Genomic DNA, 22,112 nt, shown 5'->3' with positions numbered 1-22,112 from the left:
GTCAAGAACTGAGGAGTACCTAGCACAAAGAATGGGGTAGCACTAGAAGATGCTTGAGCTGCTGAGATTTGAACCCTGCCTGTTTCATATCCCACACTTCTGACTGGGAATAGTCCCTCTTGCTTGCTCTTCCCTGAGTCACACATGAATTGTGTCCTGGAGAGTGCTCGTTTGCATGAGACAAAGCTGTGGCAGAGAATTGCATTACAAACACAGAGTTAACAACAATTAGCAATTTGGAGCTGTCACTGGACAACTATCAGCTCTTGTTTGAACTTTTTTACTAGTCATTTTATACAGGATGTCTCCAGAAAAGCTCTGGCAATTTGCACTAGAGCAATTAGAGAAGAGGAGACTGACAGGTGACCTCATCAATGTTTATAAATATGTAAAGGGTTTGTCCCAAGAGGATGGAGCCAGGCTCTTCTTGGCAATGTCCAATGACAGAACAAGGGGCAATGGATGGAAGTTGAGGCACAGGAAGTTTCATGTAAATATGATGAAAAAAAATTTCACTGTGAGGGTGACAGAGCACTGGAACAGCTGCCCAGGCAAGCTGTGGAGTCTCCCTCTCTGGAGATATTCAAAACTTGTCTGGATGTGTTCCTGTGTAATCTGGTGTAGGTGATCCTGCTCTGGCAGGGGGGTTGGATCTTTCAAGGTCCCTTCCAGCCCCTGAAATTCTGTGATTCTGTGATTCAAGAAATTGCTGTCTGGAGCCATCTGTGTATGGCCTTTTATCCAGAAATACAACCATTTCCCACTATAGAGGCAGCAGAAGCACACACGTACCACCATCATTTTCAATAAATATGCCAGGTTATGTGCTGGCATGACTAACAAATTGGAATGTCTGCTCTTGCCCTCTTGTTCTGGCTTTTGCAGGATGGCCAGTAACTCCTGCCAGAAGGGCAGGATATAGCAATTCCTTCATCCCCTGTGCCTTGCTGCTGGGCATGACAAAGCCATCTGTCATGGGCATTAGTTTCACTCTGCCCTGTCTGTAAATAGGGATAATAGCATTGCCATTGCTTTACCCTTGGAGTATGATGTTGTCTGGAGGCTTTCCTGGAAGACAAGCTAGTTAGCTGCTCCGTTGCATCACATAATGGGTTTTGGGCATTGTCACAAGGACATTGCATGGAATAGCAATGAGGCCAGTAACTGCTACAAATGACTGCAAGAACCAATTCTATGTAAGACAAAAATTTCATGGAAGAGATGCATGAAATATTAGCTAGTGCTTCTGTGACCACTGGAACTAATGACACCTAGTGTCCTCTGGTTATGTGTGTTATGGCTGATTGGCTTTGCTGCTGGAGCTTTTCCCTCAGAGTGAGGATAAACAAATAATTCCTCTCTTCCACCTCACGTCCTACTGTCATGAAATCAGTAGGTATTTTATGTCTTTGAGACTGTTACCCCTTTGTCACCATGGCTAGCATTTTCAAAAAGGACTTTATGGGGAAAAAACCCAAACAACACCAAAAAACCCCACCCCAACCTCCAAGCAAAACAATCATGCTAGAAACTGGAGTACAAACAGTATCTTAGATGTAAATAAATGGAGGTACTTACTGCCATCATAATTGAGTGTTGCAAATTTGGCTTGTTTCTCTGCACAGCCAGCACTGTTGCACACTCTCATTTGCAATTCATACCAGGTTGCCTCCTGGAGGTCATACAGTATGTAGGACTTTGACAGGGATGTCCGCTGCGCAGTTGTCCAGACTGTTGTCCCAAATGGCCTGTACTCCAGGGTGAAGGAGGTGATGGGGCAGCCACCATCATTCCAGCCTATCAGGTTCAGCTTCACTCTTGTGGTGTTGATGCTTGCAAAGAGTTCTTGTTCCTTTGAGAATTGTGGCTCTAGAAGCAATGATGCATTTCAAGTGAAATGCTTAGTAATTACAAATATAGGACTCTCAAAAATACAAAATTAAGAGAGTAATTTCTAGGACAATCTTAACTTCACCTTAAACCCTCTCCCTTCTTAAATGTTTTTTTTTTTTCATACATTGTGCTAGACTCACAAAAGGAAACTTTCAAATCCATGTGGGAAAAAATTATCCCTACATCTCTGTATGGACCTAGCCTGCCCGTTTGCATGGATTGGCATGAATCAACTCATAAATCCAGTGCAGACACTTTGTATCAGCAAATGATCCTTCCCACTGCTCTGCAAAAAACCTGAAGGGTTCAGAATACTGTAGAAGACAGATACATGTGAATATTGTCCACTGGTGCATTAGTCTTCCTTTGAAGCGGAATTAGCCGCAAATTTTTGGAGAGTATATAGGCTTTCATTTCTGGAAAACGACAATTTTGAAAAGCTTGCAGGTAGAATTCAACATTTAAAAATATTAATATGCTGACATTGCACACAATATATTTGAAAATAGTATGCACTTTGAATTTGAAAATTACCTATACCGAGCTATTTTATTCTACACAATATAGCATAACTTATCCATTTGGGGTCTTATTGCCATTCTTGTGCTTTGATGAGATGTGCCAAAATGTACTTTTCTTTTCTAAACTTTACAGGAGTCTAAGAGAAACTGCAGATTCCTGCCATGTGTTGCAAACTATTTCACTTGCCTGTGGTAATAGATGTGGATAGAGATGTTTCTGAAGCACTCGCATGAATGAAAACTACCTAAGCTTTCTAAAACACACAGTACCTGGTTCAGTCTGAAAAGATATCAAAGTAGTTTCCAGGTATATATATGAAGTCACAGAGAAATTCAAGCAGCTGGAAGATCTGCTTTCTCATGAACCATTTAAAATGTTATTTGAAACATACATAACCCTCACACTACATGCAACAAAAATAAGAACAGTCAACTTCTACTTTCCTAAGTGTCCCTTTCTTTGAAGTCAGCAGACTGTTCTCCCTTACCACAAATAATCTCAGTATGAGCACAGCTGATCTTCAGTCTTCCTTGAGCCCCTGCCAGTCATACCATGCACTGCCTACTGCATGCATACCAGGTCTTTGCTGTGCCACTGAACATCAAATGAAATGCCCACCTTGCTGTGGTGTGATGAAGATCAAATTAAATTAATTTTATTATGACACTGATTCCAGATTGGAATATTTCTTACAACGTGTGAAGAAATGCAAGCTGAGGTGATTTTTAGAATATTATTCAAAACTACTGTCTTGACTTCAGGGCAAAACTCTCTAAATTGCCTATTTTAGTGGGTCTGTTGTCAAATCATTCTGACATATTTGCAATGTGCATTCAGAACCAAGGGACCTATTGCTAAGTTAGTCAATAATTCCACAAATTTTTATAGTTTTGCCTTGCAGAGCTTTATGCAAACTTTCACTTTGTTTTTCACATTGTGTTGAAAGGGTGCTACTTGCACAGCTACTGCAATACCAGCTTGGAGCAGAAATAAGACATTGGCTCCGTTTCCTCTGTGTGCAAACATGCTTCCCACCTTCCTTCAACACCCAGACAAACAAACCCCTGTGTTTTTCAGAAGAAAAGAAACAATTTCTTCATGGCAGTAGTAGTAGTTAAAATTGCTACAGCCTATGACAGTGGAGAGATCCCCATTCCAAATATCCACCAACTTATCTCAGATAAAAAAAAAAAAAAGGATAGAATACCAGTTGCTTGAAGTGATTCAAGTCACTTCAAGTCCTGCAGTGACAGCCCCTGCTGTCACAGCACAGAACACAACAAAATGGTTACAAAGTCAATATCAAAATGTTCAAGCCTGTCTTATCAAACCAACATCTGAAGTAGAAGGCAAGAGCTTTAGGTGAGAAAAGGGGATAGAAATGAACATACCTTTCCCTAGTGTTTTGGCCTCAATGATCTCACTGATGCGTCCTGGTCCCACTCCATTCTGAGCAGTTAAAGTGAACTTGTACCAAGTGCCACACTTCAGTGTTTCTAAACGATAGGACCTCTCGCTAGGGCTAATGGGAAAACTACCCCACTGTTCACTGTTATCTTCAGAATACTGCAAAATATAACCTGGAGGAAAAGCACAGATGGCAATGATAAACATGACAAAAAACTTTTGCAGGAATTTTAAAGACTTAATAAAATTAGAACAATCTCATACACAGGAAGACATGCAGCTCTCCCCTGACTGAAAGATACGGGGCAACACATTTTGCCTACCCATACAGCAGCCTAAGTACCACTTTGATGATGTTTTTAAAGGGAAAAGAAAGGGCTAGACATTTCTAACTACCCTTCAATCAGCAGCAAAGACCAGATGATGAACCTGGAGCCTCAAAACTGAGTGCTTAGAGATTACATGTCTGGAAAATCAAAGAGACTAACTGCCATAATAGCAGAGGGTATGCTGGAAGAAAGTGATTAAATCTGTGACTAAACTATCCCAATGAGAAACTACTACTGAATTTATTTAACAATTTATTGAAAGCTGTGCATATTAAGTTGTGATAGCAATACACATTGTGGTGGTGTGGTTTTTGTTTTTTTCCTTTTGGCAGCCATTCATAATCACATCCTAAAACTATCAACAAATAATAACTTATTACGAAGTTGCGATTAACCTGAATTATATTACCTCGGATAGAACTGCCACCATTGTCTCCAGGTATCCAGGACAGAGTGATAGAGGAAGATGTCGTTTTGGATACTGTGAGTCTTGGCTGGTCTGGTGGAACTAGATGAGAAATAGTTAAAATGAGAAAGTAGGTTCAAGTACTTAGACCTGATCTTAATCCCTTCTAACAGTCATTTATCAAACAAATGTTTGGAGTTGCATAAAAATGCAAATGATTTCTGTCAAAATGTCTGTTTAGCTGACATCTTCAGTTAAGACAAGAACAGACAAGCTCACTTTTTTTTTTTTTAAATTTAATTTTCTACATAATTTTCTCTTTCAATTCTTAACCCTTGCTATTCACTGGATTTTTTTGTATTCATCCTATCAGACCTAAATGGTCTGCTCTGCTACCCAGCCATTATTTTTCATTATATTTTAAATATCTAGTTTTGGAAGAAACAGAGTTTTTAGCAGTGCAAATGATGCCTCCCTCATGCATGTGTTTCCAGGCTATTTAGGGCAAAAATGGGGGTGAAAAAAGTGCATAACAAGAGTTTCTGCCAGTGTAACTGCGAGGGCTAACTGGGCAGCACAAACAGATCTGTGATCAGAGACAGATCCATACCGCTTCTAAATCACATTTTCTATTCCTGGAGGCCATTGATATAAAGACGACATAAATCTGTGAGCAAAGGCTGAACAAACCTGGAAACTCCTCAGTTCTGCTGCACTACATAAAAATTATGGCTGTGTCTAAACTGTGGAACGTAAGAACTGCACAGTATGAAAGGGAAGTGAAAGAGCCCTGCTATCTCCCAACATGTCATCCAGGGTAGGGAGGACTAGGACTGAAAATTGGGACTGGAAATGGGACTGGGAACCGAGACAGATTAGGTTCAGCCTGAGTAACTCCAAATTGCAGCAGAGTTCAGTAGTTGAGTTTCCAGAGCTCAATGTGCTGGAGCAGAGTGTGGCAAAGTCGCCACTTTTCTTTTCATCTTGGTAAATCCATCATGAGCCAAAATGATCACAAGCTGGTTATAGTCTGGAGAGCTAATCCTTGCCTTCTGCCTGAATCATTTATCCAGTCCAGTGGCACAGGCGAGGTAACCAGAACCGTTAACACAGAAACAGTAAGGCCATGGAGGATAGTGTTTGCTAAGATAGAGGGGAAACTTCAAAGAACTAGCTGAATATTTATTAGAGCCCTCAAGGGTAAATATTTGCTAACAGTTCACCCAAGTGTTTTACTTCTGCAATTTTAAGTTCAGAAACTGAAAAGGGGGAAAAGGGAAGTTACGGTTTCAAATACTTTGCACTGCAGTGGTCATGAACAGCAGCACAGCAGCAGTGTATCTACCTTGTTTTGTGGATTCCTTTCTGAAAGACTGTTACTAGAGATCTCCCTGCTCTTCAGAAATGTAGACACAATTGAGTCTTGCTACCTCAAGAACAAGAAGTGAAGCATGGACAGTGTCCATCATGGGAAGAGATCTGAGAAGCAGCAGCAAAGCTGGAATGGCAAGCCAAGGAGGAGAGATGAAAGGGCACTCACACTTTCTCCAGTCATTGCCACTGCAAGTGTGGGTGCTGGTGTTGATGACTGCTGTTGGCAGGGGCTGTCATATCCCTGCCATAGGTACTGCTTGACAGATGCCAGCCCATAAGCATGGCAGGAAGGAAGTTAAAATGCTCTCTCATGTCTAACAGTCTGCTGACAGTTCACTGCCTGCCTTGCCTATGTTTGATGGAGAGCTCTACCTTCAGAGTGAAATTCCAGGAAAATCTCCCAGCTGCAGGTCATGTTCAAGTCATCAGACTGAAAAGAACAAGATGAGTCCTGATACAAAATGGAGGATTCTGGTTTTAAAGCTATGGACTAGTTCAAAGAGAAGTTAATTCTACTGTCCTCACAAGACTAAAGCATGATGAAGAAAATAAAAAATAGACACATGCATATTCTAAAGGAAAATTCCCTATGTGAGATGGATTTTGTCTATTATCCTGACTGACTTGGCTGATTCTATGAAGAGAGACTGCACACATTACATTGTGAAAGATTTATGGTAAAACCTTTCATCACAGTTTCATTCTAGCTAGAACAGATGGTGGTTCCACATATTACATGCCAGTTTTTTTTCTGTCCCTTAGGGAAGTAATATTGATATGCTTTTAGCTACTGCAGTTCAATAACAGCAAGGATACACCATTATTAAAGTACTTAGTGAAATATAAATATGAGGTTTCTATCTGATAGTGTTTTCTCTCTCTACTTCCTGTTGTGGTCATGCTTCAGCTCTTCATTGCTGAAGAGCACCTTTAGGCAATGCTGAATTGTAGGCAATTTAATGTACACTATGGTGTTTGCTTCAAGGCTTAGTGGAATGGTTTATGCAGAGCAAGTTGGACTGTAGCTGAAAGAGTTCTGTGTTCTCATGTTTGCACTGTAAGTTTAGACTGCATATCAAGGGACAAAGGACACAGCATGGCCCATATTTCCAGCTCAGTTAATTGCTTCCCCTGGTACAACAACTTGTGGTCATTTCAAGCACTCTTAGATCTACTTTAGTATAAATAAGCAAAGGAATCTCCTGCATAGCAAATTCTTGGTGTGTGAATGCATGCTTTCCTTCACACCTACTGTTAATGTGCATTCCTATATTGTCATTGCTTTTATACATATCAGAAAAGAAATGGATACATTATATACAGTCAAAAGCACTTAAAAAGTAGCTGGTAGTATGAACTAGTTGAGAATGTACTGGTGTTTAATTTTAAATGCTTCCTCATTCATCATCAATAAAATGTCACTCTTGCATAATGAAATTTCTGTCCAAGGGCTTAATACAGAGATATATTTCTGTTAGTAACTTTCCAGAAACTAAAGTAAAAGTCTTCAGCTCTTTCTGAATTTTGGAATGTTTAAATTATACATATAATATTTGTGAGGAGAAGGCATAAGTTGATGCTTTCTGTGCAAAGAACTGGAAGAAAACTGGATGCAAATGCTCAGTTGTCAATCCTAAAAAAGCTTGCATGGAGACTTAACTGCATGTGAATCATTCCATCAAAACCAATACATTTGTCATATCATAAACTGTTGATGGCTGAGTCAGCATGACCTGTACAATAATGTATTTATTAATTTGGAAGAATGAAATTGGTATTAACACAGATTAATACCAATATTTTACATATACCTGCAAACAGACATACCTATGCATTACCAGCACATAGTAGTTAATAGCTGTGATAACAATTTCTGAGATAGATTCATTAGTCTTACCTTGTACCTGCAAATTCAAAATTATTTCATCTGATCCCCAGTTGTTACTGGCCACACAACTGTAATATCCAGAGTCTTCTGCTTTCACAGTACGGATGACAAAGCTGCCATTGCTAAAGATGCTTCTTCGCCCATCAATCATCACTAGACTGGGTGTCCCGTTACTACCTCACAGGAAACAAAGTGCATACATTAAAGAAGTTACAATCAAAATTACTCAGAATTGGATTTGATTTTCTGTTTGGTTTGTTTTGTTGTTGTTGGAGCAACTGAGAGTGGAAAGAAAGAAAACTGCAGGGGGTGGGGAGAGGGGTAGAGCGGGAGGTGTCCTCCTTCACAGAATCACAGAATCTTTCTAGAATTGAGGGGCCCAGAACTGGACACAGTACTCAAGGTGTGGCCCAGCCAGTGCTGAGTACAGGGGCACAATGACTTCCCAGCTCCTGCTTCAAGATACATAGAATACACAGAATAAACCTGGCCACACCATTCCTGATACAGATCAACACCTTCTTCCAACTTGGTGTCATCTGCAAATTTACTGATGATGGACTCAATACCCTCATCCAGATCATCAATAAAGATACTGAACAGGATGGGGCCCAGCCCTGATCCCTGGGGGACACCACTAGTGACTGGCTGCCAACTGGATGTGGCACCATTCACCATAAATCTCTGGGCTTGGCCCTCCAGACATGTACACTGTATTCCACAGTACAACTCAATGCATCAGACATTTTCCTTTCTCAGGCTAGAATTATTTGGTGGGCCTGGAGTTAAGAGGAAAGACTCTTAGGTTTTGTGTTTTGAATGTTTACCTTCATAACTTTATGAACATAATGTTTACCAGTTCTTCATAACTCTTTCTCCTTTCCAAAACCTTCTAATAACTATAGACAACTAGTTTCAGTTCAAGGAATTTCTGAAGTCCTTGTCTACTGTGAAAAAGGATCTTCTCCTTCCTGATGCAGTCATCCAGGATCATCTGCACCATGAACCTCATGATTTTAAGCAAACTGGCTTTATTTGAGCTATACATTTAGTTGCTGGTTACCTATCCTTCATCCATTTGACTGTTGGTGTTGGGTCTCCCACGGCTTTGCAGGGGAGGACAATGTCCTTCATCCAAGGAGTTGTCACTGTGCCACTGAATGTCAAAATCCTGGCAGGAGCTGAGCAAGAGAAAGCAAGAAAGACTGAAATTAGGTGTTCAGTCATACAGCCCTTGGAAAAACCCCCACAGATATCCAGATTTCAATGTGGAAAACCAACTCCAAAGAGTTGCAAGCTGCACCTTTAGAAAATTAATGCCTTTTAACTCATAATATCAGCTATTTATTCAAGCACAAATATTCTAGTTTTAGTATCTGAAAGACAAGTAACTAAAAGAGAGATGAAGACTGGAAGAGTCCTTGTGGAGAAAAAGAGTAAAACTAGTTTTTAATACACTTTAATGACTTTTTATATTTCTTAGCAGACAGTACAGATGAAAATTATGTCCAAGGGATGCTTCTCTCCAAACTTGCAGCAGAAATTGTGCATAACAGACCAGTATCTTAAAAAAGATATATTATTGGCACATCACTGTTACAACAGATATAGCATTAAGAAAAATATACCTTCATGTATGTGTTAGTACATTGCAGAGTGTATCTGAAGTCCACAAATTTGAACAAACTTTTATGTCAGTTTAATTTGTGTTGGCTCTCATCTCACCTCAATATATCAATAGAAATACCACTCCTGTAGTTTCAGTTTATCATATACATGTACAGTAGGGGTAAGTTAGAGTTTTGTTGTATATTATTAAATAAGAATGACCCCTGACAGAAATAGATGACTTCTTCTTGGCCTCTCTCTCTATATATTTCAAAGGCAGATGCTGAATACAGACATATGTAATACTTTATTTTCAATCCTGATCTACTTCAGTCAGAATTTATGTTCAGGAATACATTTTGCATCAATTAGAAAAACATGAAAATGAGAGTCAGCATCGACTATAACTGGGTCAGTTCATCTCCAAAAAAAAAATCATGCATAAAAGAACAGGCCTTGAAAAGCTAAGGGAAGTTACTTGAGCAGTCTGCAGGAGGACTTGAGATAATTATAGACTCAATTTGGACCATGTTGCCTGTGTTCTTTTCAAGCATTGCTGAAGACTAAGCTTCTTGAAAGATTTACCTCTGGTCAAAATCTTAACTGAAAACACAAGAAGTATCTGTTTATGATTAAGAGCAATGGGCAAAGTCAAAGTTGGGTGCCTTCCTAACAGCTAAGCATCGACGTGTCCCATCCTGGATATGCAGCAGTTGAAGACTGCTGGCTCCCTCCTGGCAGCCCTGGTGGTAGCCCCAAGAGAAGAATGCTTTAGTGTGTGCTGTTCAGATGAGGTGGTACACCAGAATGATGCAAAGACATTGGTCAGTCAGGAAGTCTCATGATACAGCTTTGTTTTCCACTGTGGCACTCCTAAAAGCATATCTTTCAGAAAAGTTATACACAGGCCTATATTGCTACAAGCCATGGGCTAATCACCCAAGCTAACTGAGAGAAAAATGCTGTCTACCCAGAGACATGGTGTGAAATGCTGACTCGACTGAAGTTAATGTTAGAAGGCTCATTTGTCTTCAGTAGTGCCAGGTTTCTGTTGCAGGGGATGCCTAAGGTACTCATGCCATCTTTAACAAGCAACAGGAGATACTGTCAGCTATGACTACCTATAAAATACGTCTGTAAGCACCTGGACAGCTCCTAGGAGCTGCAGTGCATTCTGAGCAATGGCGCTTAGAGACTTGAATTCATGTTTCATGCAAAATCCCTTTGTAACATGAAACCTGAAAACTCATGTTAAATGAACTATTAATTCTTTTCTCTCTGGATTTTCCTCCTCTCCAGTGTTAATCAAATTATCCATCTATTTTCAGCTGCTGCCAGTTATTTTAGGACAAAGCATACACGATGCAGGAATCCTCTTGAAGCCTTCAGCATGACACAGCACCACTGTCAGCAAACTTTCAGTGATATCACTTTATTTTTAATATTTATTTTCAATGTGAATTCTTCCTTAAGTTATCAATTGAATAACAGGTCTCCAAAGTACAACATTTGTGGTGTAGCTTCCTGGTTTTCAATATCCTGTGTGTGCTATTTTACAGTGATGCGTGGAAGTAGCCTCACAGAAGCCTAAGCTAGGGGCAAGATTGCAGACTGCAACACAAAATTGCATATTACAAAAGCATACCATACTCTTTTTGAGAAAGCACTCACAGCTTTCTATGGATTAGTTTATACCTTTCATGTACTGAGTGCTTTTATAAGGGATGGTAAAACAGCATGCAAATTCTTAATTCCAGTTTTCACTATAGCTTAACTTCTAGAAATGTTCTGAGACTACCAACAAGTGCACAAACAAAAGAAAATTAACAAAAAGCAATGTCTAGTGATTCTTCTGAAGTAATAGGCTTGAAATACTAATGGGCATTCATGAGGATAAAATTCTTTAAATCTCACAGATCTCTTGCTTTTAAGCCAAGGGAGCTTTATGCAGCATGTGGAGAATTGAGCTGCAGGGCTTACCTCTTTGCTATCAAAGCTACCCACATGCCTACTGACTGCCCTCGAGCCTTACTTCAGATGGCATGGCACGGGATTAGGACTGTGACTGTTCCTTTTGTTTGCAAATTGCCCAATCATTAATTGAAGATAAAGAAGTGTCTTCACAGAACACTGCACTCTTCTATGCTAATGAAGTTTTCTGCATGTTTGTTGAAAATATGATGCCTAATGCCTACATTTGCTGTCAGAGAATAAGAAATTTTTGCAAGAGGCCAAATCACACTTTTTTTTTCCTTTCTTTCCCCCCACCCCTTTTTTTTTTTTTTGTTCCCTTCTTTTCATAGAGAACACATACACATTTTGAAGGTAAATTGTACAGGGACACTGAACAGGGGCTACAACAGTTCACTGCAGCTCAGTGTAATCCAAACACAAGAGTCAGAGCGAATACCCTGTGTCAGGAGTTTATTTCATTTACTTTCTCACAGAAAAATATCCTATGTATTCCAGTGTGCTGAATGCATGAAAGAAACAGATCAAAAGGGTCTGTACATTATCATGTGAGCTGCACGTTTAAAAACATTAAACATACAAACCAACACAGGCTAGGAGACAAATCTGTTCAACATTAATGCTTGAGTAGTCTACAAGAACAGAGGAAACCCAACATTAAAGTCAGAGAGTTCTCCTCAGTGAATCAGACTATCATGAGTCTAGATCTGTTATTATCGTGTTGCTGGCAAATGCCACTCTTCATTAATCATGGTCAGGAAATAAGAGGAACAAGATGCATGTAAGGTTTTCTGTCTTTTAGGTCTATTTGATAGGCTAAACCCATAACTTTCAAGTCAGTAGCAAAGCATAATTTGGGGAGGAGTGGCATAGCCTGCCACATGGAGACTGAACTTTCATTGCTGTGACTATTTTCTGTACATGGAGTTTTTTGTTTATTTTTGTCAGTTAATTACAGAGGATAGGAATTTGTTCTGAGAAATGAAGTCACTAAAGAAAGAAATGTTAACTTGAATTAAGCTTTCATTTAAATTGTACTATCCATTTCACATCAACCCCCAATCTAGACATTCTCATTGTTCTCAAAGGGGTTCTTAAAGGGGTTATTATTAAGTTGACATAATTCAATTCAAAGTTAACTCTCATTAGCTGTCATAATGGTATCATTACTTGGACAGTTACTGTGAAATAAGTGGAGAAAAAAAGGAGCAGACTTCACAACAATGGCCCATAGGACCATTTTGCACTGGGGACTTGTGGCAAAACCAGACTATAACTGTTTCTAACCATGTAATGTGCAACTTGCTTCAGAGGTACTGGGGGGAGAGAAAGGTCTTCAGGGCTATTAGCTCTGCCCACCCTTCATTGTGCATCCACTGCCCTTATCACTGATTAGCACTTGCTCACAGCTCTCTGAAAAGGCCCAGTGATGCATTCATACAGGAAATATTGTACATGGTACAATAATTTCTAACTTGGCTGCATCCAAAGTCCATAGCATTGCTATCTACCAGTACTCCTAGTGCTCATCAAAATCTCCACGAATGGATTATTCATCACTTTTTCAGTCCTAAGGGCATAAAAGAGAGGATTGTCTTGATCATCATTTGATACTAACTTTATATTGGATACTAGTAGAACTAGTAGTGATACTACTTTATGACTACCAGTCAATATTGGAGGCATTCTACCATCATTCAGAACAAAGTCTTGTTCACAATGACTTGACTATATTGAAGTAATCGATTATTTTTCTTTGGAGTCCCCTTGTCTTTTCATACAAGCTATTTTCAAGTTCACTTATTTGTTGTCAGGGATTGTGATAAATAAACTTTGGAGAAGCAAAATAAATTCCAGTTTCTGGTGAGCTTGTGCAGTTTAAGTACACATGGGTCACTTTGTAACATCTGTCTTTTAGGCAAACCAAGAGCAATCACAAACTACATTTTCTCATAACTACATTTTCTCCTAATTAGAGGTACCTGCAAACTCTGCATAGTTCTATGCCTATCCTGTATGCACAATTTTTTTTTTTTTTAATGCATAGGATATGAAGAAACAGAACTTCTAGTGCATTATGTGCAGGGGTCTCTGCACACCTCTGAGTTTGCCTGCAGCCTCAATCTATTACCATTACACCATGTTGTTGTTTAATTGGTTTTGTTCTTATTCAAGCATCTATTTTTATGCCTATTTTTGTGTTTTTTTTCCTTTTCTTTTTTTTTGCTTCCTTTTCATTGCCACACATTTATTACACACAGAAAACATCTAGTTAAAAACCAGTAGCACACTTGAAACCATTGCCATTTCCCTGAGGTGTTTTATTCACAATCCTGTTTCACAGATGTCCTTTACACTCATCGGATACTAGGGGTATCATAGGATACTAAGATACATTACTACACTCTTAGCCATATGACTGACAAATTAACAGGCTTATAAAATTGTGAAGTCAATTAAATGCATCTAACTTTGCAACTCTAGGAACCCATGCAATACACCATTCATAGTGGCGAATCATGGAATGAAAGAATGGCTTAGGTTAGAAGGAACCTCAGACATCTTCTACTCCAACTACATTACTGTGGCCAGGGATACCTCTCAACTAGCCTTGGTTTTCCAAGGCCTCATCCAATCTGGCCTTATATACATCCAAGAAGGGGACATCCACAACCATTCTGGGCAACCTATTCCAGAGTCTCACCACCCTCATACTGAAGAACTTCTTCCTAAGATCCAGGCTAAACCTACTCTCCCTCAGCTCCAAACCATTCCCCCTTGCCCTATTGCTTGACACCCATATGAATCATGCAGTCATAGAATCCTAGAATCAATCACAGAATCATAGAATGGTCTGGATTGGAAGGGACCACTGAAAGTCATCTAGTCCAAGCCCATCTGGAGTCAGCAGGGGCATCCTCAACTAGATCATGTTGCCCAGAGCCCTGTCAAGCCTCACTTTGTGTATCTCCAGGAATGGGGCCCCAATCACCTCCCCAGCCAATCTGTTCCAGTGCTCCACCACACTCATAGTAAAGAACCTGTTCCTAAGATCCAGTCTAAATCTGCTCTTCTCTACTTTGAAGCCATTGCCCCTCACCCTATCATTACAGTCCTTTGTAAACAGTCTCCCTCATGCTTCTTGTAGGCCCCCTTCAGGTACTGGAAGGCTGCTATTAGGCCTGCCTGAAGCCTCCTCTTTTCCAGGCTGAACAATTCCAGGTCCATCAGCCTGTCTTCATAACAGAGGTATTCCAAACTTCTGCTCATTTTTGTGGCCCTCCTCTGAAAAGTCCCCCTCCAGCCTTCCTGTGATTTTTCCAATTTGCATGGGAAAAAAAAAGTTATAGACCACATGTGGAAATTGAGTACTGATGGGACTCTTCTCACTGCTGTCTTAATCATGAAGTCTCTATTTCCAAGCTAAGGTGCTACAGTGTTGTAAGCATCACATCTCACAGTACACGTACGGCAGAGATCATAGGCCCAAGCAATATCTTTTAGCAGAATAATTAATACAGCTAGAAAAAAATACACCAGATTTAAGGCACATTATCCCTTCTTCATATCTGAAATAGAAGCAGCAAATTTCAAAGGTGATGCAAGTTGAGAACAATTGTTCAGAGTTTAGATATGCTAATCAGACTATTTTATGCAGAGGATAGTACTTACGGAGTACACAAGAGACATTAGTAAGGAGAGGAATGATAAAGAACCTATCTTGTACGGCAAGAAAGAAAAGAGACACATACAGAAGGAGAGGGGGATCATCTGCAAACCTTCTGCACTCAACAAAAGAAGTTAAAAATTGCTCCAGAAAGCAATTTATTTCCTTCTATGGTAGGTGGGATGAATTACCCCCTAGAGGAGCACGTCATTCTCTGCTGACTACAGCAAAAGCTTGGGCAATTAGCTGAGAGTTGTCATCTAACTTTTGGAGAGAACTAAAGTTACTCCTGACAAATCCCACTCTCGGTAAGCAGAGGCATAAAGAAGCCACGTGCCAATTATAACAGTAATTAGCATTGTAAAGTTCAGGATTGCTTTAACAAGTGCTGTCACTATACCTTTAGCTAGCGGTTCCACAGTGATAATCTCGCTGCTGTTGCCTCTTCCCGCAGCAGTCACTGCTACCACCCAGACACTGTACTGGCGATTCCGGCTCAGGTTGGGGATTCTGTAGGAAAATGAGTCAGGAGAGGCTTCAAACTCGCTGATTACCTGTGGTGGGAGAGACAAATATTTCCAGACTCAAATAAACAGTATTTTGGAGAAAGACTGCTAACCCGAGTGTTGCAAAGCCTGTTACCTCAGGGTACCTGGAATAGCTCTGTCGCTCCGGACACGTGGCAGATGGCAATAAACAGAGCAGACATAACAACTTGTTGCAATCAATTTCTATTCAGTGAATTTGGGACTGTATCTTCTTTACAAACTGTTGTTTTGGGTTTTTTTTTTCAGATTAGGACTTTTATGTATCTGTTTACTTTTATGGGGTTGGATAAACAATTTAAGTGAACATATTTGACAAATTTTTACCATAAATAGTTCTAAGAAACCAATTTCACTTTGCATAAAATTTTCCCAACAGAGGATCTGCTGTGAATCCTGGAGTCTACTGCTTGAGACAGTCTTTGTTCACCTAAAATGATTGTGCTGCTCTTCCTTATCCCTAGGTTTGGTGGCTTAGTTTTGCAGTAATGGAGTTAATCAAGAAATAAAACCATATTCTGTAATAGAGTGTTCAAACTCCTCCCAAGTCTAGTTTTGTTTAGTCACAAAATTGCTTCCATTCAAAGAGTACCATCAGAAGACCACCTCAGATATTTAGCTGCATTAACAGGGAAGGACAAGCTCTGGAAGAAATGCCAGTGATGTCTATTCTTGCACAGTCACTCAAGTGCCTTGGATGTGGGCTGCAGTAAAGACAACTGGCTACTATGCAGTATTTGCTAATTGGTGAGGTGTTCTGCAGTCTGCTAAAAGCAAACTGTGTGACGAAAGCTGCAGAGGAATATATAGACTCCACTAAGGGGACATGGGCTTTAGGCACTTCAGCACATCCTCCATCAGTCTTGACTCCTAGGTGGAGGAGAAGGGAAACCTCATCAGCCTCGAATGGTATTACAATGTTCAATGTAGCCAGTTTTATTTCTGACACAGGCTTTGTGATTCTCATACGTAAAAATAGAGCGGTAATGAACCATTAGCATGAATAATACTCACTTCCTTGTGCAATACTGAGCACAGTAATGGCTAACTAACACCAGGCTAAAAATAATTAGAACATTAATGACATAGAAAAGAAGGTTTTACTAGGAACCAGCATTAAAAATAATATATCAGTGTAATCTAAACTTGATTCAGGCTGACATAAAGTGTGCAAAGACGCTCTTTGATATACAAATATCTGCTGGTGATAAAGGCCAACTTCATCTGATTAGCATTTCAAAAAGCAGGTTGACCTGAAAGAATTGGAATATATAGTCCTTCAAAGTGAATTCCAAATAACTTAGAGTTGTTTCTGAGACATCATTAAACACCTCTCTAGTGTAAGCTGGCAGCCAATTTCAGCTACCAAATGGGTTGCTCTATTTCTCTGTTCTTGAGCTGGCATTTCCTATAGCCAGAGGAAGAGAGGAGTTCATGTCATCTCACTTTTGAAATCTAGAGCAAAACCTAGAGCTAAGCCAGTTATTTTGACTCACTGGAGAGGCTGCACTGGGTGCTTGGTGTCATGGTTTTAGTTGATTAGATAGTGTTGGATGATAGGTTGGACTCAATGATCTCAAAGATCTTTTCCAACCTGGTCTGGTCTGGTCTATTCTATTCTATTCTATTCTATTCTATTCTATTCTATTCTATTCTAGACTCAATGCAAGCCCAAACAGAGACCTTGCCATGCTTTCTAGCTCATTACTTCTGTCAAAATGCCACGTCGGTTTGTCCCATATAGCAAGTGTTTGCCTGGGTTTCCACTTCTGATATGAAGAGGTGAGTGCAGGCAGACACTTCTATTACTATAGGAAATATTACAGCAGGTTTTGAGAAATGTCTGCCTTGACATTTACACAAGAGTATTGGACAAATGCCCATAGCTTGACAGACTGGATCTTTGTGAGGTCATACATAAAAATTAATGCATTGATCATGGCACTGTGGTCTGAATTTTAATATTCATAAGGCAGCATTTTCTAGGGCTAATTTGAAAGTCAAAAAAGGAAGGCTGTCTCTGGCACTTATGCTCTACTCATTAATGCAGCTATCTAGCACAAGGTACCTTTAAACCACCTATTAACATGAGACATAAATGCAGCATTTTGGAACAGCTAATCATTACAGACTTTCTTACTGCTAAACTTTTAATTCCACCAAAGACCAGACCAGTTAAATTTACACTGATTTTTCCATGACTCTCATGATTTATGAAACGAACATAGAGCTGCCTTTGGAAGTCACTCCTAATACTGCAGATTTCCACTTGAAATGCTTCACTCCTCTACTTCCCTCTACAATGGTAGAGACTGGTACAGTCAGACAGACATATATTCTATGCATAACTGCTAAATACAACTCAGAAAAGTCTATGTTTTGTTTGTGATATGGTGAGCAGCTAAGTAGCAGAGGAAAACCTCAGCCTTGAAGCTACAGCACTGGCACTGAGTGCTCCTGCTTAGAGGCCTGAAATTAAAGATAAAAATTAAAAAAAAAAACAACACCACAAAACCCTGCAAAATTCCTTTGGTTCCTTGTGATCAGCTAGAAAAGTAGGCAAAGCCGTCTCAAAACGGGAGAGCTTTCTCTTTTTGGAACTCCAAAGACTGAATAATCACAGACTTTTCTTCTGTAATGCTTTTAAAAATGCTTTGTCTTCCTTTCTTTTGCCCACAGGGAACCAGAATCATTCACACACTTACAACTGTAGCTGTTCCAAATATAAATTCAGTTGTCCGTGGAATTAACTGATTAACTGAATATGGTAAAAGGATCTTTATTAAATTAATTATTCTTCTTAAAACAAACTGCTATAGCATATGATATTGGTTTCTAACTGGTTAAAATACTCCTTTTGTTTCCTCAGCTACATTCCCTTTTAAACACTTGGGGATGCTCCAGAGTGAAAAAAATAAATTGATTTTACTTTTAATTTTTGCCTGTCTTTTCAATTAGACTAACATGCCAGAGACTTTCATTACACAAGAATTAAAAAAAGAGAGCTTTGTCAGCAAAGAGAAGATTAAACAATTGAAACAAGAATTAATTTAAAGGAGTGTCACCTTGTCACACCTTGGTCTTTACATGTGCCAGTATGAAACATACACTTCTACTTTATCCCCAAAGAAGTAACATAATTGCACAAAGATTTCCCCCCCCCAACTCCTCTTTTTATTCAGCTTATAGATGATGGATTAACTTTTGTTCTGTCTTAAGCTCACTGTCTAGGAAACACAGACAGAACCAAGTCTCTAAAAAGGCAGCAAGGGTTGTGAAGAATAAAATGAAATCTAAGTCATTTATTAGGGTGCAGACAACCTATTTCCCAAACCAGGCAACAGCAAGAATTGCCAAGAAACAGCCATTGCAGGGAACATTATTTTCCTCTGATGCAACTTCAGTTCTCTTGATGTACATTGTTCTGTATGCTTTGAAGCGGTATGCCATCTCCTGGCATTTCTAACTCCTTCAGAAAGCAATTAGATAGGTAATGTGCATAAACTCAGAACACTCTGTCTGTTTTTCTGTTTCATTTGCAGTTTTTAACCCTGCCTGGGAAAGCTTCAAGAGGATACTTTGGGAAATAAAATGTGTTTGTAACAAATTTTCAAGTATCAGGCAGCATTTACTGTGGACTGGAAGTGTATTCAGTCAAAACAAGCCTGAATCTTGGCTACAATTACATCTACAAAACGTTTAATGTAAGAGAGGCACATGGAAGCTCTCTATCTCCTTGTTCACTTCACGTTTCAAGAAAACTTGGGAGGTGATCTGAGAAAGCTATGCAGAGACTTTAAGGACAAGAGTGGAAAACAAGAAACACCTCAAGTTTCTGATGCTGTTTGTGAAGTAAGAGCACAAAAAACTTGGCTGCTTGTATATTGGCTGCCTCAACTTGAAAATTAAAAAAATATACATATATATATATATATACACACACACACACAACCTGGAGTGGCACATGTTTTCACTATGAATTTAAGTATAAAATTTGGCCATAGCATCATCTGAAAACAGTACTGGAAGGACCCTGGGAGTTTACTCAGTGATAGCCTTCTTCTTCAAACCAGATTCAATTATATCTACATAAATTTGGGCAGATGTTTGTCCAATCTAATTTTGAAGATTTAGAATAAATGGAGATTTTGCAACTCCCTAAGCTGCAAGACTTATTCTGTTTCTTAACTAATCTTACTTGAGTTTCAAGCTTGATTACTCAAGCTTGAATTTCCTGCTGCAGTTTAAGCCCATAGCTTCTTTTGCAGTTTATAAAGAACATGGAGAATAGTTTATTACCTTTATCTTTGCACCAGTCTTTAAATCTACATGAAGTTTTATCATTCTTCTCCCTACCAGTAGTCTTATCTTTGTTACACTTAATAACCCAAATGCTTTCAACTTTGTCCAGAAATCACTTTTTTTTTTTTTTTCTCTAACCATTTCTGTAGTAATATTTGTTGTTATCCCTTGAACTCTCAAATAATGGTCCATAGCCTTCTCAAATACAGTTTCCAAACCTGTTTTCGACATTGGCATTTGGCTTTTATACAGGATTATAAAGACAGTTAATGTTCACCTTGGGATGCACAATAACCACAAAAACCTGTTCTGAAGAATCTAAGCAATTGCTCTCTACACAGTACTTTTGTAGGTGGATATTCTTAGTACCCATTGTTTTTGCACTTACCCATGCTAAATTTTATCTTTTTTCCAGACCAATGTCCCAGTTCATCAAGATCTGTCTGAATCCTACTTCTGCCCCCAATATATTTGCTATCCCTACAAGCTTTCTACCTCCTACAAATTTAACAGGCACTCTCATCATTTTATTATCGAAGTCACTAATGGAATCACTGAAAAAAAGTGAATCTGGGAGAGAACTATTTCCACTGCTCCCTCCTGCCCATGTCAACAAATCACTGGTTTCATAGCCTTCCAGTTAACAATCAGCTTTATATGTAGCCTGAGGTGTCTCTGTGAACTCATGTTTGCCTAGCTAGGTTTCTCTCACTAAACATGCATCCTCCGGGCTTATCTTCACTGCTAGACGGGGGAGAGCCAGGAATTGTGTTGAGCACACCACTCTAATAATCCACATAACATTTTAATTTGAGCTCTACCTCAGTTTTTCACTGCTCTATGAAACAAACAAACAAACCAACCAACCAAAACAAAACCTAAAAAATCCACAACCAAACATCTGCCTTAGAGGTGGTAATGCTAACTGGCATAGACAGATGTCAGGCAATGTCACATACTCTTGGGGCCAGGTGCTGCCTCTTTGCCCTTGTTTAATCAGCAGTATGGATGAGGTTTACAAAGAGCACTTGAGTCTCATCAGTAATGAAAGTAAATTTTTAGTTCTACAAGGCTAAACCACAAAGATTTCATCTTTTTGCATAACACCATAACAGAATTGTCTGTGCTGCTCTATCTTGGCATTTGTTGTTCTTGGAAATGACATTTTATTGTCTGTTGGACTGACAAAATATCCTGTAATGGAGGCTACAAGAAGCTGTTTCTACCTGGAAGAAAATTGGGTTATGAAACCAATCCATTTCTGTGTTTATAGAGAATGAACTTCAAGTTCTACATCTCTGCACAGAATAGACAGACCACTGATGTGCCCCCTCAGTGAACTCTCTAAAGATGTGAAACTCTGCTTAAGGTCATGGACGAGTACTTTTCTGCAGGACTGTTGGCTTTTGCCTTGCTTTCTTTCATAGCTGAACAGACTGTGAAAGCTGCAAATAGCCATCAATCCTGAACCACAGTTTTCAGAGAGATTCTGAATACCGTGGCTTCTGTTTGGGTCTTGTTATTTTGGCTCATGTTTTGAAACATGGCATCTGTTTTTCACTCAACACTGTTGAAGATAATTGCTGAAAACAGAAGCTGTGCACAAAACAGAATGCAGCTTCTGCATAAAACCTAATTTTTTAATTTCCCCCCCCCCCCTTAAATATGGAACTAAAATGCTAGAAAGTGCAAGCTGGAAATTTTGGAAGCAAGAGAGTCAGTTTCCTGCCTTCCCACCTGCAGGAAAATCTTGCCAACCTGTTTCCCGGAATTACACCTGGAAGATATTCCAGTGCCTGGACTTCCAGGTAGCCCACATAGTCAACAGCGTGTTGCTTGGGAGCCACTGATGTACACCCCCTGCTTGCCCCTTTGTAGTAACTCAGTCCATCAGTACCCTGAGGCTCATGCTCATGGAAGCACCATGTAGCATCATGGGCTGGTGGCCATGGGAACTGCTTCCTTTGGTGACCCCACAAAACCACCAGGTTTGTTCAGAGCATTTCAGTCAGCTCAGAGATTATATTCAATGCGTCCCCTCTATGATAGAGACGGGAATAAGATGAATTCAAGCCTGCTAAAATGTGCTGCATGTGACACTGAGGACTTACAGTTAGACTATATTGATATTACCTGTATGTGAAATTAGGTAGTGAGACAAGGCTAGAGTTTTATGAAAAAATCCATTTCAAATTTGTTT

The 22,112-nt window shown here is 39.5% G+C and overlaps 1 protein-coding gene across 1 annotated transcript in view; it reads right to left on the bottom strand.

Moving 5' to 3' along the window:
- DSCAM (DS cell adhesion molecule) overlaps positions 1-22,112 on the bottom strand; it is a 459,734-nt gene that overhangs the window by 49,521 nt on the left and 388,101 nt on the right. The window contains exons 21-26 of the mRNA XM_054165785.1: positions 15,466-15,619; positions 8,883-9,000; positions 7,829-7,992; positions 4,561-4,659; positions 3,807-3,995; positions 1,579-1,869 (exon numbers count right to left, since the gene is read on the bottom strand). Coding sequence (XP_054021760.1) covers positions 1,579-1,869; positions 3,807-3,995; positions 4,561-4,659; positions 7,829-7,992; positions 8,883-9,000; positions 15,466-15,619 — 1,015 coding nt within the window. The remainder of the gene's footprint in view (positions 1-1,578; positions 1,870-3,806; positions 3,996-4,560; positions 4,660-7,828; positions 7,993-8,882; positions 9,001-15,465; positions 15,620-22,112) is intronic.

Source organism: Dryobates pubescens, chromosome 12 (assembly GCF_014839835.1).
Source record: "Dryobates pubescens isolate bDryPub1 chromosome 12, bDryPub1.pri, whole genome shotgun sequence".
NCBI classification, from domain to species: Eukaryota; Metazoa; Chordata; class Aves; order Piciformes; family Picidae; genus Dryobates; species Dryobates pubescens.
The sequence above is the reverse complement of the archived record's forward strand: the minus strand, read 5'-3'. Positions and strand labels throughout refer to the sequence as shown.